The 21,301-nt window shown below is 35.8% G+C and overlaps 1 protein-coding gene across 2 annotated transcripts in view; it reads left to right on the forward strand.

Annotated features, from left to right (window-relative positions):
* The window catches only part of LRP1B (LDL receptor related protein 1B), a 623,792-nt gene that overhangs the window by 550,090 nt on the left and 52,401 nt on the right, over positions 1 to 21,301 (forward strand). Inside the window, exons 67-77 of one of the 2 annotated variants that reach the window (XM_038143324.1) lie at positions 5,374 to 5,490; positions 10,314 to 10,420; positions 11,090 to 11,219; positions 12,198 to 12,304; positions 12,608 to 12,740; positions 15,914 to 16,036; positions 16,490 to 16,612; positions 16,872 to 17,009; positions 17,519 to 17,653; positions 18,371 to 18,490; positions 19,646 to 19,887. In XM_038143324.1, coding sequence (XP_037999252.1) covers positions 5,374 to 5,490; positions 10,314 to 10,420; positions 11,090 to 11,219; positions 12,198 to 12,304; positions 12,608 to 12,740; positions 15,914 to 16,036; positions 16,490 to 16,612; positions 16,872 to 17,009; positions 17,519 to 17,653; positions 18,371 to 18,490; positions 19,646 to 19,887 — 1,475 coding nt within the window. Of the gene's footprint in view, positions 1 to 5,373; positions 5,491 to 10,313; positions 10,421 to 11,089; positions 11,220 to 12,197; positions 12,305 to 12,607; positions 12,741 to 15,913; positions 16,037 to 16,489; positions 16,613 to 16,871; positions 17,256 to 17,518; positions 17,654 to 18,370; positions 18,491 to 19,645; positions 19,888 to 21,301 lie in introns of those variants that run through there. The other variant, XM_038143323.1, reaches the window with a different exon arrangement.

Genomic DNA, 21,301 nt, shown 5'->3' on the forward strand with positions numbered 1-21,301 from the left:
ATCTTTGTATGAGTAGTTCATAAAATTCCTATTGTATCACTTCTTTATTGGCAGAAGCTGCAAATGAGGCTCTCATGTGGCATTTAGAGTCATAGAAGTGGCACAGAATCTAGTGGCTGTCATATTCTTTATTTTTCTCACAGTTTTATCCAGTTTCTATCAGTTCAGTCTGCACTTACTTGCTGCTGAAGTTCATAAATAGTAAAAATAATTTGCAAATCCTGGTGGTTAAGACTGATGGTATACAAAGGTTCAGAGTAGCTTCTAACGTGACATGGCTCTGTGAGCTCCAGGGAGTTATGAGTCAGCTCTTATTGTTGTAATTAGAGAAAATAATAAATATAAATATTCTGCCTGGGAAATGGATTACAGACAATCAGAGGCAAAGTGGATCAGTACTGCTGGAAAATCCCTGAAGATGGGTGTCAGTGCAAGACACACACTAACCATGTGCAGAAACACTTGTGAAACTTCCAAGACTGGTCTATAAAAGAAAATACAGAAAAATGGTCTGAAGTGGAGGAGAACAAGGCAAATATGGAACATTTAAAGCTTTCCCCATTATTCATCCACACATCAGTGAATGGTTTGATGAAACACCTGTGTCTGGACAAGTTTATCTCTGGGACAACAGAGTAACAAAACTACAGGCTGCAGTCAAGGACAAAGCACTGAGCTGCTTTTTCATGGATATGTTTCAAATAATTGACACATGAGCATATATAAAAAATGCTGAAGGTGGCAAATATGCCTGGGAAAATGAACTTTCTCAACACTGAAAATCCAAGACCATCATTTGAATTGCCAGGATGGGGAAAATAATTATTCCTGCCAACTGGTGAGAAGTTTACAGTGCAAGGAATCATTTGTCTTGAAGAAACAATGAATGCAAAGGAGATGAAGTTTCACCTCCACTTCTGGGCTGTTATTAAAGCAGCCCTGCACTGCTCACTTCCTGATCTTCATCACAGCTACTTTCTCCTCCACTATTCCACATCACCTGGATCTCCACCATGCTGTGGCATTCCAATTGGGACAGCATTCCAAGCTTCCAAACTATGGATTCACATTTTGGCCAACCTGTGCACACCCAGCTGATGTGGCACAAATGGTCGTAAATTTCATCTAGTATTTTCATCGGAAAATATTTCATCCTCAAGTCACAATTTTATTTCTTTTTAAGAGAAAAATAAATAATACTGTCAGTAAATAGGAAAAATTATGTTTAGAATTAAGTACTTCACTCTGAGCCATCATTTTACAATAAACAGAATAAAAATTTTTCATATGACTAAAAAGTATAGAGAAGAAACTTGGGACTGTGTGCAGTCCCAAGCTCAAAAGGTTCCTTAAATCACAACATGTCCAGCTGGAGGTGGTGGTTCATATCTGAGACTCATGTTGACTTTTGTCCTGTCTCTAGGCAGGAATATGTGAGCACAGCAGGCCCACACTGAAACCTCCCTGGGATACCCTTCCATCCTCCAACCACTGGAGAATCAGAGATATTGTCAGTCAAATATATCTCTGTATACAACAATTCATCATAGATTTCACTTTTTTTGCCTTTGTAAAGTTTTCACTACATGCTGCAGTGAGGTGTCCCCCAGCTTAACCACACACTTCCCTGAAAAAACACCCACATCTTTATTTTTAATCTCCTGGCTGCATACACTGTTCTTGGTTGTTTTTTTTTTTTGTGTTAGAGGAGGCAAAAATTCATCCATAGTCACAATTTCTGTGCCAAACACAGTTGAGTAAACATGGAACAGCTAAGCCTTGACAAGAACAGGGTGTGTTTAATCACATTTTGAAGTTTTCCATATTTTTTAGCATTTGAAATATGGTTAAATGACCTTACAATGGCAGTAGTTTCAACACAATTTGGTCTTCTGCATTTTATTTTTCAAGTTAAAGATTGTTATTTTTATGTGCAAAGTTCGATAGAATTAAATTCTCCGAAGTATATGAATGAGTATAAAAAGGATCTACATATGTTGATGTAACACTAATTTGTTATTGTTTGGAGTTCATTTCTAAAATGTCTGCAATTCAAAACTTGTGTGCAATAATCTCTTTTTTGCTTGAGTGCTTCCTGGCCATATGTATTTTGCTTAGTCAACTTCTGCTGCTGTGTGTTATTGGAGATATTACACTGAGTGCATTTCTAGAAGCAGTGTAAATGCATTTATTCTTCTGTGCTTGCTTTCCAGCTCACACAGTTGAGGTAGAATCAGGAAATATGTGTTCCTTTAGGAGTGTCTGGTGTTTCTCAGAGAACAAGCGGTAGAGTTAATTAGTGTTAAATTAACAGTACAGGCAATTAAAGAAAACCATTAGATTGTGCTAGTCCTTGCTCACAACTTTGGTACTTTACATCCAAATGGACCAGCTTGAGTTAGAATCTGAAGAAAGCTGCATGTGGTCTTGAAAAGTGATTTTATAATATTCTTTAAAGGCTATGTGTGTTTCAGGTCTTTATTTTCCTGATGTGTCAACATTGCCATGACTGCTTACTTCCTTCTCACTTTTTAAAATATTGATTTTATTTTTAGCTGTGAGAGTAAAAAGCAGGCTTTTTTCCTGATGATAAAAAATACTTTCTTCGAGGCACTTGAAGGATATTCATTATATAATCTTAAACTCCCTTCAACAGGTTTATAATTTCCTTTATCCAGCATGGGTGACAAGCTCTAGGACAGCCAGCTGATCCTGGATCAAAAGCAAATTCCTTTTAGTTTTGGATTTTATCCCACCCAGACACACGCACAAATGCACACACATGAAAATATATGGATTTAAAATCCCCAAAGAAGAGCAATGTGTACAATTAGTGGCTTCATTAACAGGGATTGGTATTTGAATCAAAATGCTTTTAGGGTGCAGATGGGCTTTTTTGCCTTATTTTGTTTTTGTTTCCCCATTTAAGCCTTCATCCTGTTTTCCTCATGCCCATTTAGAAATACTTCTAAAATAAAATCCTAGTCCAGTTCAGCACAAAAAAGTGAACCCAACCCAGCAGCAGCTCCCTCAGATCGCACAAATTTCCAAGGAAGGGCTGTGCCTGTTCCAGCAGGTCAGTGAGTCTCTTAATAACAACTTGAAGAGACCAGTATGAAAATGGAGCTATCAGTGCTTGCTCCTTTGCCTTTGCACCATTTCTAGCTGAACTTTCACACTTTAAGGGGGTCTCATTTTAAGAAAAATCAGAAGGCAATTTAGTGTTGAAGGCAGAGATGACAAAATGTGTGTGGGCCTCCATGTGCTTTTCATGGTTGCACAATTCCCAATGAAGAAGGTCTTGCACTGTTCCCTTTGAGGTGAATGAATCCATCCTTCTCAAAGATCAGATAACTGTTACACAACGTTCCCAAATTTTCCTCTTTGTTATATCCCATCTCTGGTATCCCAGTGTTTCCCTCAGTTCTCAATAAAGCGAAGAAAGAAATACAAGACAAGCAAATATGGTTTGTAAGACATTGTCAGCAATCAGAGATCATTCAACCCAGAGGAAAAATTAAGTTTTCAGATTTGTGAGGAAGGGAGAGCCTTACAAACATGCAAAATATTTTGTATTAAAAAAAATTATATTCCTTTATGTTTGGTAGGAGCAAAGTATGAAGGGAAAGATTGACATTCAAGCAGCAATCAGAGGTTAAGGTTGGATAAATTAAAAAATCTAGATTTTCTACACATGTATAGAAAAAGAAATGCTACAAAATGGATTTAGCATGCTTGAGAACTAAATAATTCTTTATGAAGAGTAAGAAAAGTTATTTCTTATTCAGGTAACTGAAATGTATAGGTGTGATCTCTGGCTTCTGTGTATTACTGATTAGATCTTGGTATTTCTGCTGGATGTGGAATGATAAATAGAATATTTATATGTTGCTGTGATGTTATCTGTCAGTAGTGCTACAACTCATTTTGTGGGCAATTACTCTAGTGGGAGGTTGCAGATTTTACTGGAAGTGTTTTAATAAACACAGGATGGATTTCAGGTTTGAAACTTTATCCTTTGCAGAGCTACAGAATGAAAATACAGGAATGTCATAAGTTGGGGAGGAATATTTTTATGTTTTGTAATGTTACATATTTTTGTTTGCCAGTGTAAGCATTTGAAATATCATGATCAAAGTATCATAGACTTTAATAATAAAAAATATCATGGGGACAAACATACTTTGGAAGAAAATTTCTCACAATTGACATTGTCAAAGAACAAGGAACAAACACAAAAGGCAGATTGCAGCGACCAGATTTTTGAGTGCACACAACTGAGCTGCAACACCAATCTTGGTACTCAATTGTGGTTTTATCAGCCTGGTTCCAGAGCCACACCTAAAACAACAAAGAAAATGCAACATTTTGGCCCCAAGTGTCAAATTAGAACCTCTGATTTGTGGTTCAGCAGCAGAGGAATCAGGTGATTGGAGCTGCTGTTTGTCAGTCATTAGCAGCCATGGGCTTGCCCTGAGAGCAGAGTGGAGCTGCTCTGACACGTTTTGACTTTGCCTAACAGAAATTTAAACATTTTCTAGTGCGATATCACAGTGACATGTAATTTTAAATATGTCATTGTGGCTTTTACATAGCAAACTCTTTTTTTCCCCCTCCCCCAATGAAAATGTCACTGATAACTTTTTAATTTACTTCATTTCATCTCAGTCCTTAGAAGCTGAACAAATTTTTCAAGAGTTGCTCACAGATAACACAGAGACAGCTCCTTTCTGCTGGAGGAGTTCAGGGTGTTCATGTATCTCTAAGAGGCTTCCAAAGCTCCTCTGTAAAAAGAAGAGCTCATTGAAAATATAGAACCTGAAGGAAGTTTCCCTCAGTTCAGCACTATAGGCTTTGTACTGTTTTACCTCATATGAGTAACTTCCAGTCCATCAGTAGCTAAAAATTTAAATCAAAGTGCAAAATTTTCTGCTCTAAGTTATTATAGCAAAAATAATTTTTGAGAAATACATATTTTGTATATTTTTCAAATCTAGTGGTTTACTGTGATCTGATCTTTTTTATTACAGTCTTACAGATAAATTCAAGGAAAAGTGAATTCAGTCCTTGAGATTCAGTGTACTAATACTCTCTCTCGTGAACCCTTCTGAATTTCATCTTTTTTTAAACTTTACATGACTGTTTATATGCTGCATATTTTAATTTCATCAAATTTAAGATTAAGGTGTGAATTTATAAATAGAAGTTTAAAGCATGTCATGAGAAATAAATTATTCCTGAAAGTGACTCTTCAAGTATTATGGTTGCTTGTCTATATATGAATCCAGTAACTTTATAATGCATTTAGTGGGAGTCTTTCTCATTTTGACTCTTTGTTTGCAATGCTGTAAATATTATTAACCCTTATTACAGATAAAAAAACTTGTGGACCTCATGAGTTCCAGTGCAAAAACAACAACTGCATTCCAGATCACTGGAGGTGTGACAGCCAGAATGATTGTGGAGATAATTCTGATGAAGAAAACTGTAGTAAGTAACTTTTACCTTGGTCCATGTTAGAACAGTCAGGTTAGCCACATGCAAGAGAAAACTTTTGAAGTTTTATAAAACATGTGTGTGTTTTCATTCAACACCCTCTGATCTGCTGAAGATCAGCCGGCCACAATTGAAAATGTCCCTCGCTATAATTCTCCTGTTCACTCTTATAAAGAGCTGTATCAGCTGTGAAAAGATGCCTGACTTCTGCTTAATGTGGTGAATTAAAACTGCTTAATCATCTGGTGAATTAAAAATAAATATCACAATTAGTTTACCGTTATCAGTTAGTTACGTATCAAATTTCGCATCTTTAAAGAAGAATGATAAACAGTGTTAAGAAGTGAAGTGATGAGCATTTTTAACAAGGAATTTTGATCAAACACTACCTGCTTGGTATATTCATTGTATTCTTGGGATGGTTTGCCTTGTTTCATATTGAGAAGTCAATTTCTCTGGTATTTGATTGCATTGAGAGGTAGATGTGGTTATTCCAAGTAGCTCAGTTACCCAGCTCTCTCCTACCCATGAGGAACCTAAAGGCCTAATAAATCTCTGTAATACCACTTTCAGGGAGTTAATTTCCATCTGGGTCTCAGGAAGAAATGAAAAATTTGTAATGATTTTATCCAAAAATTATTGTCTTTATGAAATATTTCAAGAGGGACATTCTCTAAATAGTTCTGAAGTGTCTTCTCTTGACAATTGCTGTGTTTTTTTTCCTTTTTACTCAGAAATGATGAAGTTAATATCTTTTTCTTGCACGTAATCTTGAATACACATTCCTGATTGTATACCATGAGTGTATATTTATTATCTTCAAGGTGATGATCTAGAAAGATTATTAAATTAGGCCTTCTAATGCTGAGTGAAGGCTGCTGCTCCTTTCTCCAGTCCAAGATGTGGAGTCCATAGGTACAGAGTGTCTCGTTCAGCTTGGGAGGTTAAAGTGGATTTATCTGCCTGGTAATTACTCCCTGCACTTGAAAATGTTGTGAGTTTTATTACTGCAAGCAGCAGTGCTGTGGAACATAAAAAGGAGAAAATGTTGTGTGGCTCAGTAATCACTCAGAACGTTTTGTCGTTGTACCCCAGGGGGGTTGGCACACAAAAGCTTTCTTAGCTTTGTGGGAGACTTTACTTAGGAATTGATTATTAGTGTCAGTTTTCTGTTCTACAAGTAGCAAGAAATTATTTTATGTTTTTATTCTCATGTAGAAATCAAAGAGAGAGTGATAGCTTTGCTGTGGTGGTGTTAATCTACAGGACTGGGCAGTCTGTTAAAAATTTGGAAAAAAAAAAACCTAAACAAAACAGAAACTTCCACAAAATGTTATTGCTGTTTGCAAAATAACTGTTGAGTATCATATTTGGAATCAGCCATGTGTATGACCCAGCAGTAATAATTCTCTTCCTTAAAGATCAGAACATCGTACTAGAAAGTGAAATTAAAAAGTTCAAATAATGACAGAGAAATAATCTGAACCTTTTAAGAAAAAAATTATTAAGTTAGCCAGCTTTGTGTCCATATTAATAGCTAAGTTATACATTCAGTTCTTGATTGTTCTCTAGACTTGAAGATAAAGAAATTTGTAATTAATTGTAATGGATGTAATTACAGAGTTGAAAGTACCCAGATATAGAAGGTGAATTAAACTAAAGGGTGTTAGGTTTTTTTTTAATTTACTTTTGCTTGTCAAATGCATACTTAAATTCTAGCTATAGATTCTCCTGTTTAAATTAAACACAGTAGGCTGGCACAGTTTAAAAATCCAAAATCTTGGAAGCACTGGGAGAGTACATAGTATTGTTCAGCTATTTGAAATAGTTGTATAAAAATTTTTTATACACCATCAAGCCACTTACAGAATAAAGTGTAATGAAACAAATGTATATGAAATTAGAACTTTAAAAGCATTTGACAAAATAAGTTACATTGCACAGTGAGATAAATTGTTTATGGCATCCATGAATGTAATATACAAAGGGCTGTCAAAAAATGAGTTGTTTCTCAAGAATGAGGAATGAATTCACTGAATTATAGAAATTCAGCTCAAGCATTTACACTTTTCTGTATAATTTCTTCACTTGCAAGAAATTCACTCTTCTGGTCATATCATAACCAAGTCTTCATGGGCACAATGGTGCAGCATTAATAATTTTTCACACCCATTTAGGTATTTTTTTTTAACGTGTAATAAGCAGGTACTGTTTGATCCAAATTCCTTTTTAACAAATGCTTATCACTCTGCCTCTGAACAGTGTTTATGATTCTTTTGCAGAGGTAAGAAATCCAATATGTAACTAACTGATAAAGGTAAATTAATTGTAATATTTATTTTTATATTAAGCAGTTTGAGGTCAGGTGTTTTTCTATAGCTGATGCAGTTCTTTATAAGAGCTTTTGTGATTATTTTTCTTACAGTCTATTGTTTTTAACTATATTTGGACACTGTGAAATAAGAGTTTTTAGCTTGGATATTGGTAGATAATGGGTCTACAATAAGAAATGTAGAATACATTGTTAACTCTTCTGAGGTAATATCTGTCAGGAGGGAGATTTAGCTTTCAGATTTTATTTGGATTTTTAAAAACAAATTACAGCAAAAATAGTGTTTCCTCTTTCAGGAAAGTCAAAAAAAGGAAAATTCCAGATCAATGAATCTTATTCTATCTATCTAACCTAAAAAGAAGGCACCAGTATTTTTTTTTATTTATTTAATGTGGTTAAAGAAAATGCAAGGTACTGTAACCATTGAAGCAAGTCAAACACAATAATGTTGTAGCAAGACATGAATTCAATCAGTGTAAACATACTTGTGCTGCTACAAGTTCTTCCTAATGCTCTTTTGTCACTTCTACAAGTTGCCAAGAAAACAAAATCAGTTAATTTTGTCCTGGGATAAGTTTATATCCCAAATGCTTTTCTTGGGAAGGAGTTTCAGTGTTTTGGTAAAGCAGAAGCTAAAGAATGCTGTCCTTCATGGGTTGTGCAGAAATCCATTAATGCTTGTTCCTTTCGTATTGTTTTGTAATAAGAATTATTCCTTTCTAACAAGCTGAGCACTGATGGAAAAGTACTTTTCTGTGTTCATATGTAAATCACAGAGCTGGATCCCAGCAGCAGAAGAAATATTTCTAGCAAACAGAGAATTGAGTACTTAGCTCTTTGTGTACATTTTTTCCAGTATCAAATCTCTGCTTATAAATAATTTATTAGCAGTATAGCAAAAGTATTTGCTTGTATTTTTCCAATCAATATAGAAACATGACAAATGTTTTTTTTTTGCTTGTGAATTACTTTTCCCACAAATTATTTCCTTTATATATTTTATCATATCATGAAATTCTCCTTCTTGGCTTGTTGAAAACAAAAAGAATCAAATGTCAGGGATTTGCTAGAGCTTACACTTTGGAAAAAAATTGAGGTAATGTGCATATAATCTGAGTCCACATAAATGCCAACCTTTGATTTGCTGAAATATAACATTTTTGGAGAACTGATGCAATTGCTGTTGATGTGCTTTTAAAATTACTTTCCTACAACTTCAAAACAAAAATTTGTTTCTACCTGAAAAATGAAATTTCTCTTAACAAATTTCAAACAGAGTCATCTTGAATCTTTGGATGAGGTAAAGAGTGGGAAAAAGGCAGTGGAAAGCTTGATTAAAACAATTCCTTTCCTGCAAGAGTTTTTGATTTTTATAAATCGCGGGGGAAAAAAAACAAACAACAACAACAAAAAAACCAAAACACATGAAGTCAAGTTTGTTACATCCATGTAACTTGTGTGTGGTGTAACATTTTACAAAATCATTCATGCTTGCACCTTCCATAACTCACTAAAGAACCCTTCAGCACTACTCAGTTTATTGCTGTCCATTCCTGCTGTCCATTGTTGTTGTCTGCTCTGTCTCTTCTCTTTTTTTCCCCCCTTTCTTCCTTTGGTTCAATCTCTGTCATTTGCTGTTCCCCATCTCTCTGCTGAAAAGGTTATTAATTAATCCTTATTCTTGATTTTACATCATTTACATAATGCACTGCTTCCTGTGGTGGAAATAATCCCACAAATAATCCTTGTTTGTTTTTTAAGTCCTTTTTTTTTCCCCCATGCCCTCCGACTGGCAGATCTAAATTGCATAAAGAGATTTGTTTAACTTCTAAATCCCCAATACCTCTCTACCTTTGTTTAGTCTGATGCTCCAGCATCCAAAAAATGTCTTTTGGAGTGGTCCTTATTCTCAGGAGGAAAGCACATGATGATCTCCTGTGGGACTCTTCCCGAGAGGTCCCCCTTGCCAATGTTTCTGTGTCAGCAGTAGTGAAAAATTTTATTTTATTTGAAACACCAAATTTTGTGTTCCCATTGCCATTCCCCTGAATGCTGAGCACAGGGGAAACTGACTCTTGGCACACACACTCTGAAAGGTGTGTGATAAATGGTGTGCTGCTGTGTGATGGAAAGTCAGAAATCTGCTTAGTTCTAATTACATTGGATATTGACATGCAAAATGTATTTCTGGTCTCTGGTGCCTATCTCACAAACCCTGTAATGACATACATGTTATTTTGCAAAGAAATTGGGTAGAACCCAAATGTATTAAAGAAATGAAAGTATTTTATCTCACTATGTGTAAATGAAATTTAGTTAAAATATGTTGTGGAATAAAATCCCACAGAAGACCACTCCTTATCATTTGCAGGCTAATTGTTTTGAGTTTTTCATATTTATTCATAGATTGATTGGGGGGGGGTTATGTGTAAAATATTTTAAGGAAATTATAATAAACCTTGGGTTGTTTCTTTTCTTTCCTCAGAGCCTCAAACATGCACTTTGAAAGATTTTCCTTGTGCAAATGGAGACTGTGTTTCAGCAAGATTCTGGTGTGATGGAGACTATGACTGTGCCGATGGCTCAGATGAGGTAGGCATCTTCCAGAAAAGGTATTTCTGTGGAGAGTTAGCAGTTTTAAATTGTTGGAGAATGGATTCCTGCATAGAAATTTTCTGAGAGGCAGCAGTGGGAACTCTACACATGAATCCCTGTATGCAAATATCATTACTAAATTAAAACCAAACCTCTTGATGTAATTATTCTAAAAAGAGAACATACAAATAAATCAAGTAAAGTTGAAGAGCATTCTACATTTTCTTGTCCCAGCAGTGATCTGAACCTCTTCCCAGCATATAAATACTTTGTGTCCTGATTGGGAAACCATTCTTTTTTACACATGGCAGTGGTTTGAGAGATTTTTTTTGAGAGAGCAATGAAGACTGTTATCTCTCAGAAGCTCACTGGATAATACTTCACTGGTTTTCTGGTTTTTTGTTTTTTGTTTTTTGGGTTTTTTTCTCTTTTTTCCCCTTCTCTTTTCCTGTCAATGCTGGACCTCAGGTGTTTCCAGCTAATTAGAGGGTGTAAGCCACCATTTTGAATCATATCCACAAATCTATTTCAATTCACAAGACTTCAATTACTACGTATTTGATAACATGTAAGATTATGGGCTGTAACTTCTGTCACCTGCTGCGCATTTACCAATGTTTATATTAAACTCTTGATCTTGTTTATTGGTTGTTTCTTTTGTACCAGAGGTATTGTGAAACAGGCTGTTCTAGGGATCAGTTCCAGTGCTCCAATGGCCAGTGCATCTCAGCAAAATGGAAATGTGATGGTCATGAGGACTGCAAGCTTGGGGATGATGAGAAAAATTGTGAGCCAGGTATTGTTTTAAATAATTCTGAATTATAATATGAAGCCAGAAATGAATCAGAGTGAAGGAAGAATATAAATAACCAAATCAAAATTTCTTGGGTACTACTAATAGTGAGAAAGTGCAAAAAAATCTGAAACTTTTCCTTTTGAGTTTGCATCATTGCAAATCCTACTGGTGTTTTGAAAATCCTACTTATGAACAACTCTGCAGTGTGAAGCTTGTTGGGGCATAGGCATTTAATTATTTTTAATTGTAATTTGATAATAAATACTCAACATATAAAACTCTGCTCTGAAAACTCAGGAAATCTTGGCATGACCTGAAATGTTTTGCTTTGTGGTCTTCATTCAAAGTTTAATAGTCCTTATGCAAATATTGTTGTCTACTAAATTATTGTTATTTTTATTTCACTGAATTTTTGCTTTCTTGGAAAATACAGTTGTTTATTTTTGCAGGAACTTTCCTAAGTTTTTTTGTAAGCTAGATGTAGCTGATAAAAGTCTATGACAAAACTCTCCTGATTTACAGTGCAACAAAAACATCCACCTTTGTATTAAAATATTCTGCTTAATATTTATGTGGTTTAATTGTGATAATGTATTCTTTCCAATAAGATGGTTTCCTAAAAATTTAGCTTGCTCAATTCTAAATTAGCTACATTTAGCTAAACTTTAAGCCGATTTTGAGGAATGCAATTTTTAAAATATACTCATTCTATTAATAATGCATTTGTTTAGTTGCCTTTGTTACCAATAAGGAGAAAATAAAATAAATTTTCTAAGTGAAAAAACCACAAATACCTTTTCACTATCATTATAACATTTAGGATGCCACAATTCAGATTTGTCAAATATTTTGTTGTAGTTTACAAAAGTACTTAGACACAAGCTGCCTCACTATTAACCAGAAGGAAACTTTAAATTAAAAATCAGTTTGTTCATAAATTGTCTTTTTCTTAATGCTGAAATATGTGTTTGTAACCAGCATCTCCAACCTGCTCTTCAAGTGAGTACGTGTGTGCAAGTGGAGGCTGCATTTCAGCATCCCTGAAATGCAACGGGGAGTTGGACTGTGCTGATGGATCTGATGAGGTACCTGACACATTTTTGGTGATTTCTTTGCTTTTATTTGTAAATTTTTTAGGTCTTGAAATAATTGAAAGGGGAATTAGGGTTTCCTTGCATCCTTTGAGTGCTGTCAGGTAACTTAGCCCCATGGTTGTATGTTTCTCTTCTCTGTGGGCGGGTTTCAGAGTGCAGAAATTTTGTTTTCTCAAAGCCAACCCCCAGGCGTGGTTCTGGGGCGGTTTCCATCTGGGTCTGCTCCCTCCTGGCAGTGAGGAGTAGTTGCTGTTGCTCCCATCATTAATCCTGATGATGTCTGTGTTCCCACAGATGGACTGTGTGACGGAATGTAAAGAGGATCAGTTTCGGTGCAAGAACAAGGCCTACTGCATCCCTGTGCGATGGCTTTGTGATGGGATCCATGACTGTGTGGATGGCAGCGATGAAGAAAACTGTGACCAAGGCAAGAGACACTTCTCTAAAAGTGTTCATTGGGCTTTTTATGAACACACACATTGCAAGTTACTGGTACCCTGGCCATAATGAGTGGAGAAAGGAAAGTTCTGTGACCTCTCCTGACAAAGGCAGTACAGCAGCTTAACGAGTGATCTGCAGGAATAAGCAAAACTTAGGTTGTTTATGACTTGTTCCTCCTTTCTGTTTCCCTCCCCGGTGATGAAAAGGTCATGTTGTTACTGGAAGCATATTCTTTTTTGTCAAGGAAATCAGCAGTAAATCTGGTTAATTCAAGCTTTTATAGGCCCCAATAAACTACAAAGCCATGCACAATAAATCACACAGCTGTGCCATATAATGAACATTTGCTAAATAAGTCATTTTAAGAGCCCAGGTTTCTGTTTATTTCAGAGAATCACAGAACACTTTGGATTGGAAGAGACCTTAAAATTCATCCAGTTCCAGCCCTCTGCCATGTGCAGGGACACCTTCTACTATCCCAGGTTGCTCCAAGCCCCATCCAACATGACCTTGGACACTTCCAGGGATGGGCATCTCTGGGCAACCTGTGCCAGTCCTTCACCTTCTTTTTTCTGTTTGTCCAGGAGCAACTTGTTCATCCACAGAGTCCTTCTGGCACATTTTGACTTCCTCTTTGTTGGGATACATCCCTCCTGGGCTTGGTTGAGGTGATGCTTGGGTACCAACCAGGCTCTCCTGGGCCCCTCTTCCCTTCAGGGCTTTCCCAAGCACATCCTGGCTTCTGCCCAAGTGTAGGGAGCTTGCTCTGCATCCTCCTTGCAGCCCTAAGGGATTTGAACTCCACCATTCCATGGTCACTGCAGCCCAGGCTGCCCTTGAGCTCCACATTCCTCACCAGCTCCTCTTCTAACTCAAATTACAGGATTTTTTTTTTTCTAAAGAACAGCTTTAGTTGGCATTTTGTCATCTTCTTGGGATTTTTTTCCTGGGTTTTTCTTCTTTCTTTTTCGTTAAAGTGGATAGTTCTGTGGGTTAGCCGTCTACAGTCACATGTTCTGTGCATAAATTCAAAACATAATGGGGTACAGTTATATGGGATAATGATCAGGTACAAAGCAATCATAGTAAATTATCCTTTCCTTGTTTTAAGTCTATTACACAATACTTAAAGTCTTAAGTATTAAGACTAAAGGGGGGGAAAAAAAAGATGTCATGTGGGGATTATTAAGTTTGAAAGAAGGACCAGAAAATTCAGAGCATGTGCAGAATATTCTAGAGATGTTTAGGTGCAAGAAGACACATAACAAAGTCAAATAAATAAATAAATAAATAACAACCATCTAGCCCATTTTAAATCTGCTGGACTGTATCTCTTTAAAACCCAATGAAGTGTTAGTAAATAGTAACACACTTATTTTATCCGATGCCCGCATTATTCTTTGGGTAGCATAATGGAGCTTCTGTGAACTGCAAATTGCTTACAATACAATAAGAAGCCTATTCCTAGTTGGTTATTGCTATCATACTTTGTATTTATGTCACAATTATGATTCTGTTGCAGAAATCAATTTTATAAAGGAATTATGACAGGCAGAGCAATCACATGAAAGAAATGCCAGTTTATCTCACTGATAACTAATTTTTTCATCTTTGGAAATACAGCAAACACAAATGGAGTTTTATTCTACAGCATTCTAAAATAATATCCATAATATTTATCTGTGGCCCACTGTGCATGTTTACAAAAATAACTCTCTTCAATCTTATTAAACAACTAGAATGATGGTTATATTGTGATTGCACACACTATTATTTGGATTCATGCCTTTCGTCATGAAGAGTACTTGAATTTTATATATTTTCCTTGGATAATTATACAGGATATTTCTGTTAATGTTGATAAGTTATATTTGCCATGGGAGTGAATTATACCTGGTAGCAGAGTGTGAGAGTTCGAGCATCCTTTTATGCGATGGGCATTTCATGGAAATTAGTTTTTGGGGGGAAAAAAGTTCAGCCATTCTGAGCCTTTATAGCAAAAGAAAGCCTTCTGTTGATTTTAATGAGGTGTGAACAGGGCATTGAATGAATGAGTAAAAAGTCACTGAAGCCTGATCTCGCTCTTAGAGTGGGTGTAATGCATGGAGGTAAGCCACAGTGAGAGTTTTGGCATAATCATATAAAATTTCATTGTTTCCTTCTCTGCAGGTACACAGCTTTATTTATTTTACACTCTACTCCTCTCAGGAAACTGAAAATCCAGTTACCAAAAAATGTGTTTTATAGGAAATTAATTGCAAGAACTCTCCATAACTTTGTTGATTGATAGTGATAAAATCTAGTCATAATTGAGAAACAAATTCTCTCTTAGCACAACACAAAATAAAACTTGAACTAATTTTGAAAGCCTGGGAGCATTTTGCCATAAACCATTTTCCTTTACCCTGTGTTCCTTTTCGTTAGATGATTCAGAACGCATGGCAGATTCTGTTCTTGCCGCTTTCTGTGTTCAATAAATATCCTGATGAGGCATTTCAGGAGTTACAGAAAGGAAGATCCTGTCAGAGGTCACTTAATTTTATTTGTTCTGTGCCCACATGGCTGGACCTTTCCTAGATACAGCATTTGGAGGTGGTGAGGGTTTTACAAACCGGGCAAAACCTGTTGCTCCTCAGGAGAAGAAGGTGCTGCCTCATGGCTGATGGGCTGCAATCACTTTGCCTCTGACTCAGAGTGGAGCAGGAAGAGGTGGAGGATCAGACGTTGGTGTGAAACAAACCTGGGCTGAAGTGGCTTTTCACATATTTAGCCCTATTTCTCTTTATCTCGTTCTGTGATGGCCCAAATTCCTGATGTACCAGCCAGGCCTTTGCTGAGAGGCTGCATCACCACGGAGAGTTTAAACATCTCCTGGCTGAATGCAAATGGAACATGCCCAGCTGGTCACTGGTTTGGCAATTCCAGTTCAGCAGCCAGGAGCAGGAGCTGTTTGGTCAGGGAAGAGGTTTTTGAATGAGAATTCTTCTGCCTCTCCAGCCTGTTCCTTTGGGATCTGTAAATTTAGTTATGCTCCCTGTGTTACTCTCTGCAAATGACATGTGATGAGTGGTTCTAGTGGTTTTATCAAAACTGACTTTCTTTCATCTTTTTGTTTTCCTGCCTTTTTTTTTTTTTTCTGTCGTCTTTTCGTCTTCCCAGGGGGAAATATATGTAGAGCCGATGAATTTTTGTGCAACAATTCCCTCTGCAAACTGCATTTTTGGGTTTGTGATGGTGAGGATGACTGTGGAGATAACTCTGATGAAGTTGCTGAAATGTGTGGTATGGCATTATATTTTTCAGAGTTTTTTGTGTAATAAAGCAAGAATGGCATTTAAGACACACAAATATATAAAGGCACATGTGTCTTAAATTTTGTTTTGCTTTTAGAAGATAAGCTTGAAATGTGGGGGCTATAGTTTTCTTTTGTTATTGCTTGTCATGTAATTTCAGATATTTGATATTTGCTGTTTTTGAGAAATGAAACTTTTCTGTAGGAAACCCATAGAGGGAGGAAAAAGTCACTTGTGTAATGTAACATTGAGCATCATTACATTTCATCCTTTTGCTATTTTTCTGCCATATTTACCAGTCCTCAAAAAAAGGTGTAAATCACCCTTATGACACAAAATCTCTAAACAAAGAACTTAGAGTGCCAACACATATCTGGCTTTGATGTGTCATTAAAAAGGATTAATAGCTGGGTAACAGCTGCTTCTTTTCTTTGCTGTGCAGTGAAGTTTCCCTGCCCTCCAACGAGGCCCTACAGATGCAGGAACAACAGGGTTTGTCTGCGGCCTGAGCAGATTTGCAACGAGGTCGATGACTGTGGAGATAACTCGGATGAAGATCACTGTGGTAGGTGATATCACCTTTCAAGGCATTCAGAGCAGAGAAAACACCTTGAAGGCAAACTTTGTTACACAGATCTGCTTGTCCTTCAGTAAAGCTTAACTGCAGGTTAGCAGATCAGAATTTGAAACCGAAAGAAATTAAACTTGAAATAATTTCCAGCTGCTTAATGCTTGGCAGCCATTCCCATTTGTATGTGTCTAAAATAATCCCAGAATCCTAAATACTGATTTATTTTTTCTCTTACTAATCTGTAATTATGTAGATAAAATCACGTATAAAGCCAGACCGTGTAAAAAAGATGAGTTTGCTTGCAATGACAAGAAGTGCATTCCCATGGAGCTGCAGTGCGACTGGTTTGATGACTGTGGAGATGGCTCAGATGAGCAAGACTGCAAAATAAGTGAGTTGGCCTGGCAAGATCTGTTCTCTTGATTGTAGCAGAGAAGAAACAATTAACCAAGACATTCATCTGTGGAAGACCTATTGAACAAGACAGAAGTCAGTTTAATGTAGTTCCTTCTTTTAGTTAAAAGTGGATGGAATTCTGTAACACAAGAGCAAGGCAAATTTGATAGCAATCCAAGTTGTAGAGGTTTTTTTGGTGTAGATATGAGTTCTTTACAAAATTTAAGCCCATGCTCATTGTCTTTTGTTTTATATTTGCAACAAGAAAAAAATTAATATTAAATTCTTGATGGGAAATGTTTCTCAGTTAAATACAGTCATTCCATACATTAAGTCATGCAGATGTAGATAAACACTGTAATGTCATTCATTTGTTAAAAATTTGTCTGGTCCTCTTTAAAGAGAAAGATGAATTTGTTATTTGTTGTTATCACTGTAGGTATCATTTTTAACCCTTTGAACAAATCCATCAGGGATTTTTTTAGACATTTTGTTTATGTTTAGGTGTCGCTGAATACACATGCGAAGATAATGTGAATCCTTGTGGAGATGATGCATTCTGTAATCAAACAAAATCATCCCTTTTGTGTCAGTGTAAACCTGGATTTCAGAGAAACAGGAGGAATAGACAATGTGAAGGTACAGGTATTTTCCATCATTCCTTGTTGTGAAGTATTAAAAGTCAATTCTGCAGTCAAAGTTCTGTGCTGGAGAAGGAGATACATATCATGTTTGGGGTTGTTTTTTCCACAGAGTAAAAGCTGTTTAATGCTATAGCTTAAAGCTATGGCATTAAGAAATAAAATATTAAAAAAACCCAACAAACAAAACAAAACAAAAAAAAAAAAAAGAAAAAAAAACCCAAAAAAATCAGCAACAAACAAAAATAAACACCAGAAAGTATTTACAAAATGTAGATTCATACATTTTACCTGGAGAGGTTATCAAAGATTTAACATTAGTTGTTAAGAACAACTAATTGAACATAAGTTGTTAGAATCTCAAAAGGTTCAAGTCAGGCTATTAAATAATTTAAGGAGTAAATGGATTTTTTAAGGTCTAGTAGATTATTTAACATGGGTGTTGAGGTTGGCATATGAGGATATTTTGAGATGCAGAAAATAATGAAGATGCATAATAGAAAATTGAAAAATCAAAGTGAACAGATAGGAAGTGACTACAGTGACTAAATTTTCCTTAGAAAATGTAGTCTTAATATGTATGATGCCACACTGGTCAGCAGGAAAATGTTTATGAGTTCCCTTTGTTCATCTGCTTTGTTCCATGATTGTAAGAATGTGTTAAATAGTAGTGTATTATACTACAGGTATATAAATTACAATTTTTTCTTCATAGATATCAATGAGTGCATGGTATTTGGTACCTGCTCCCAACACTGCCACAACTTAAAGGGCTCTTACAAATGTGCATGTGAGAAAAATTATAGGGAGAGGAACAACAGTTGCATAGCAAAAGGTAAGAAATACCAAAATAGACAGTGCTGTCATTTGTTGTATGGATTTTCATATTTTTGAAGCAAATTTGCCATGGGAAGATCATATTAATGAGTCATTAGTATTTCACACATATCATGGACTCTTAGGTTTTGGCACCTTTGCCTGTTACTATAGAAATCAGATTATGACATGGGGAAAAATAGGGTCACTGATTTAAGATAATGGTTTGTTATTGTAGGAACACAGCCATAATTCTGAGAGTTTATAATTTAAAAATCTGGGAATCATTATCCTAAATCTGAATTGTCCACAAGCTTCATTTCCATTGTAATACAGTTAATGCTTCCTTCTTTTCTCACTAATATTTGCTTTGACCAACCTTCTCTTTGTTCCTGCATTTATCAGGAGGAAGGGAACAAATGATGTTTGATATTTCATACTCATAAGGAGGAAGTGTGTTGGACAGACATTTTGAATTTATTCTCTATGGATAAATGAGATATGAATGGAGAAATAAAAATTACCCAAATACATTCTAAATTTTCAAGCAGATTTTAACTTTCTCAAAACTCAATTTATTGATATTAGAGAACATTTTCTTATGAATAACCTACTTTACTACATCTGGATCAAGCAAGATGGCATCTGGCTATCTGAAATGAAATATAAGACACAGGTTCTGTTGAAGTCAATTTCAAAACTTCATAGCCTTCACTAGAGATAAAATCATTCCACTTCTGATTTCCAATAGAGCAATTTAAAAGCATGTTTATTGACAGCTCTGTGTTCCTTTAATATATACATTTAGGACCCTCTAAAGACAGAATGCATGTAAAAATGTGGGATTCATATGGGCTGAATGCATAATATCCTGTGGTTTTGTATACTGCTTAAAAGTATTCAAATTCTTATATTGCATACACCTTAAAATATCATCCTGGGTGTCTCACTGTGTGCTTGGAGAGCACTGAAGTTGATATGTTGATATCACAATATCAAGAGTTGCATTTATTGTCCAGGGTGTAGGTGTTTCTGCAGTCTTCAAAAACCAGAAAATAATTTTAACCTCAGAAATTATACCAGCTGAACACCAAAAAGCTACTTGAGTAAAACACACTGATTTTTGCATTAGTTGACATTTACCTTATTTTTGTTTCATTACAATAATCCCTAGGCTCTGAAGATCAAGTTCTCTATGTTGCTAATGACACTGACATCCTGGGTTTTGCATATCCATTCAACTACAGTGATGCTCATCAGCAAATATCACATATTGAACACAACTCAAGGATAACTGGAATGGATGCATATTTTCAAGGGGATATGATTGTTTGGAGCACTCAGTTTAATCCAGGAGGGATTTTCTACAGAAAACTTCACGACACAGAGAGAAGGCAGAGTAACAGTGGCTTGATAGTAAGTGATCAAAATCAAAGATTAAACCACACAAATTTCATTCAATTTATTTTTCTATTCTGACTCTTCCGTAATAGCATGGGCTGATTCAGTAAATTAAAATGTCTCTCTAAGAGTGATTTTATTTCAGTGATATATATGGCTACTAAAGCTTTTCTCTTCAAGACTCTGACAGATTTGGTAGAGTCTCCAAGACAACACAATTGCAGGATTTTAAAAAACTTTCCTACAGAGAAGTAATCACTATATTAGAACATTGAGAAGGCTGTATACCATCAAGATTTTTTATGTCAACAGAGAAAAGGGAAGAATATAATATATAAAAGAAGAAAGCCACGAATTTCAAATCTTTGGAAGACAGAAAATGGAGATTAAACACTAACTTAATTTCTACAGTGCTCATATAAACAATAATATTTGCAAAGTTATGACATATATTGACATGTTAGAACAATTGGTATTTATTCCCATTTTTGTTGAGCTGCATATTGTCTTATTTTGAATAGGAGTAAGCATTTTGAATATGAATAAGCAAAAATGTAGGTGTGGACTTTGCAACAGAAATGTGGATTTTCATAAGCTTGGGTAATTTTTAAGTGGTCTTTACTTGAAAATAAAATAAGTGTAGATTGTTACTCATTTTTGCCTAAAACATTTCTACAAAATTCTCTAGGAAGTGATATTGCTGAACTGAGAATAATGATGTGGTCCTTACGTTGGTGTTTCTGTAATGCTGTAAATTTAGATTTTGGGATTTTTAGTTCTAAATACAATGGAATTTGATAGCAGAGTAGAGTTTTTAGTTTTTTTCTTGGCCAGTTAGAAAAGACACCTGTCTGTCTGTTTCACATTTCCCTAAACTTAGGAGAGGTAACTGGTGACCTCCCATCACATGCCTGCTTTTATACACCCAGAAAAAACAGGAGCAGCAACAGTAGCCCAATCTTTCATCTATAATTCATACACCTCTGAAACCACTTCTGAGGACATTCCATCCAAGGATATTTCCTCTCCAAATGAATGACATTCCTGACCTTTGACACCAGCAGGGCAAAAAGCCTCCTGATGTGGGCACCAATGGACCCTGAAGATACCTGGAATCTCTTGTTGCATCTTTGTGAGAGTGGTTTAACAGCAACACTCCCACCTGCCCAGCAGAAGTGTCTAGGTTTTGTTCAGAGAAAGTGTATGGAAAGTAGATCTGAAGTACAAAAGAATGCCTAGGATCTCTAACAGGTCAGCTCTGTCATTTGAGTTTTGCAGAAGGATACCTGTACTGAAGATGTGGAGTAACCCTACTGTGGAGTTTTTCTCATTTAACAATGTGATGTACATTTCTGTTTAAAAAAATCCTGACAAACAGATCTGTGTATTGAGGTATTTATTAGAAAATAATGAAAGTGTAAAAATTTGT

Source organism: Motacilla alba, chromosome 7 (genome assembly GCF_015832195.1).
Source record: "Motacilla alba alba isolate MOTALB_02 chromosome 7, Motacilla_alba_V1.0_pri, whole genome shotgun sequence".
In the NCBI taxonomy this organism is placed as follows: Eukaryota; Metazoa; Chordata; class Aves; order Passeriformes; family Motacillidae; genus Motacilla; species Motacilla alba.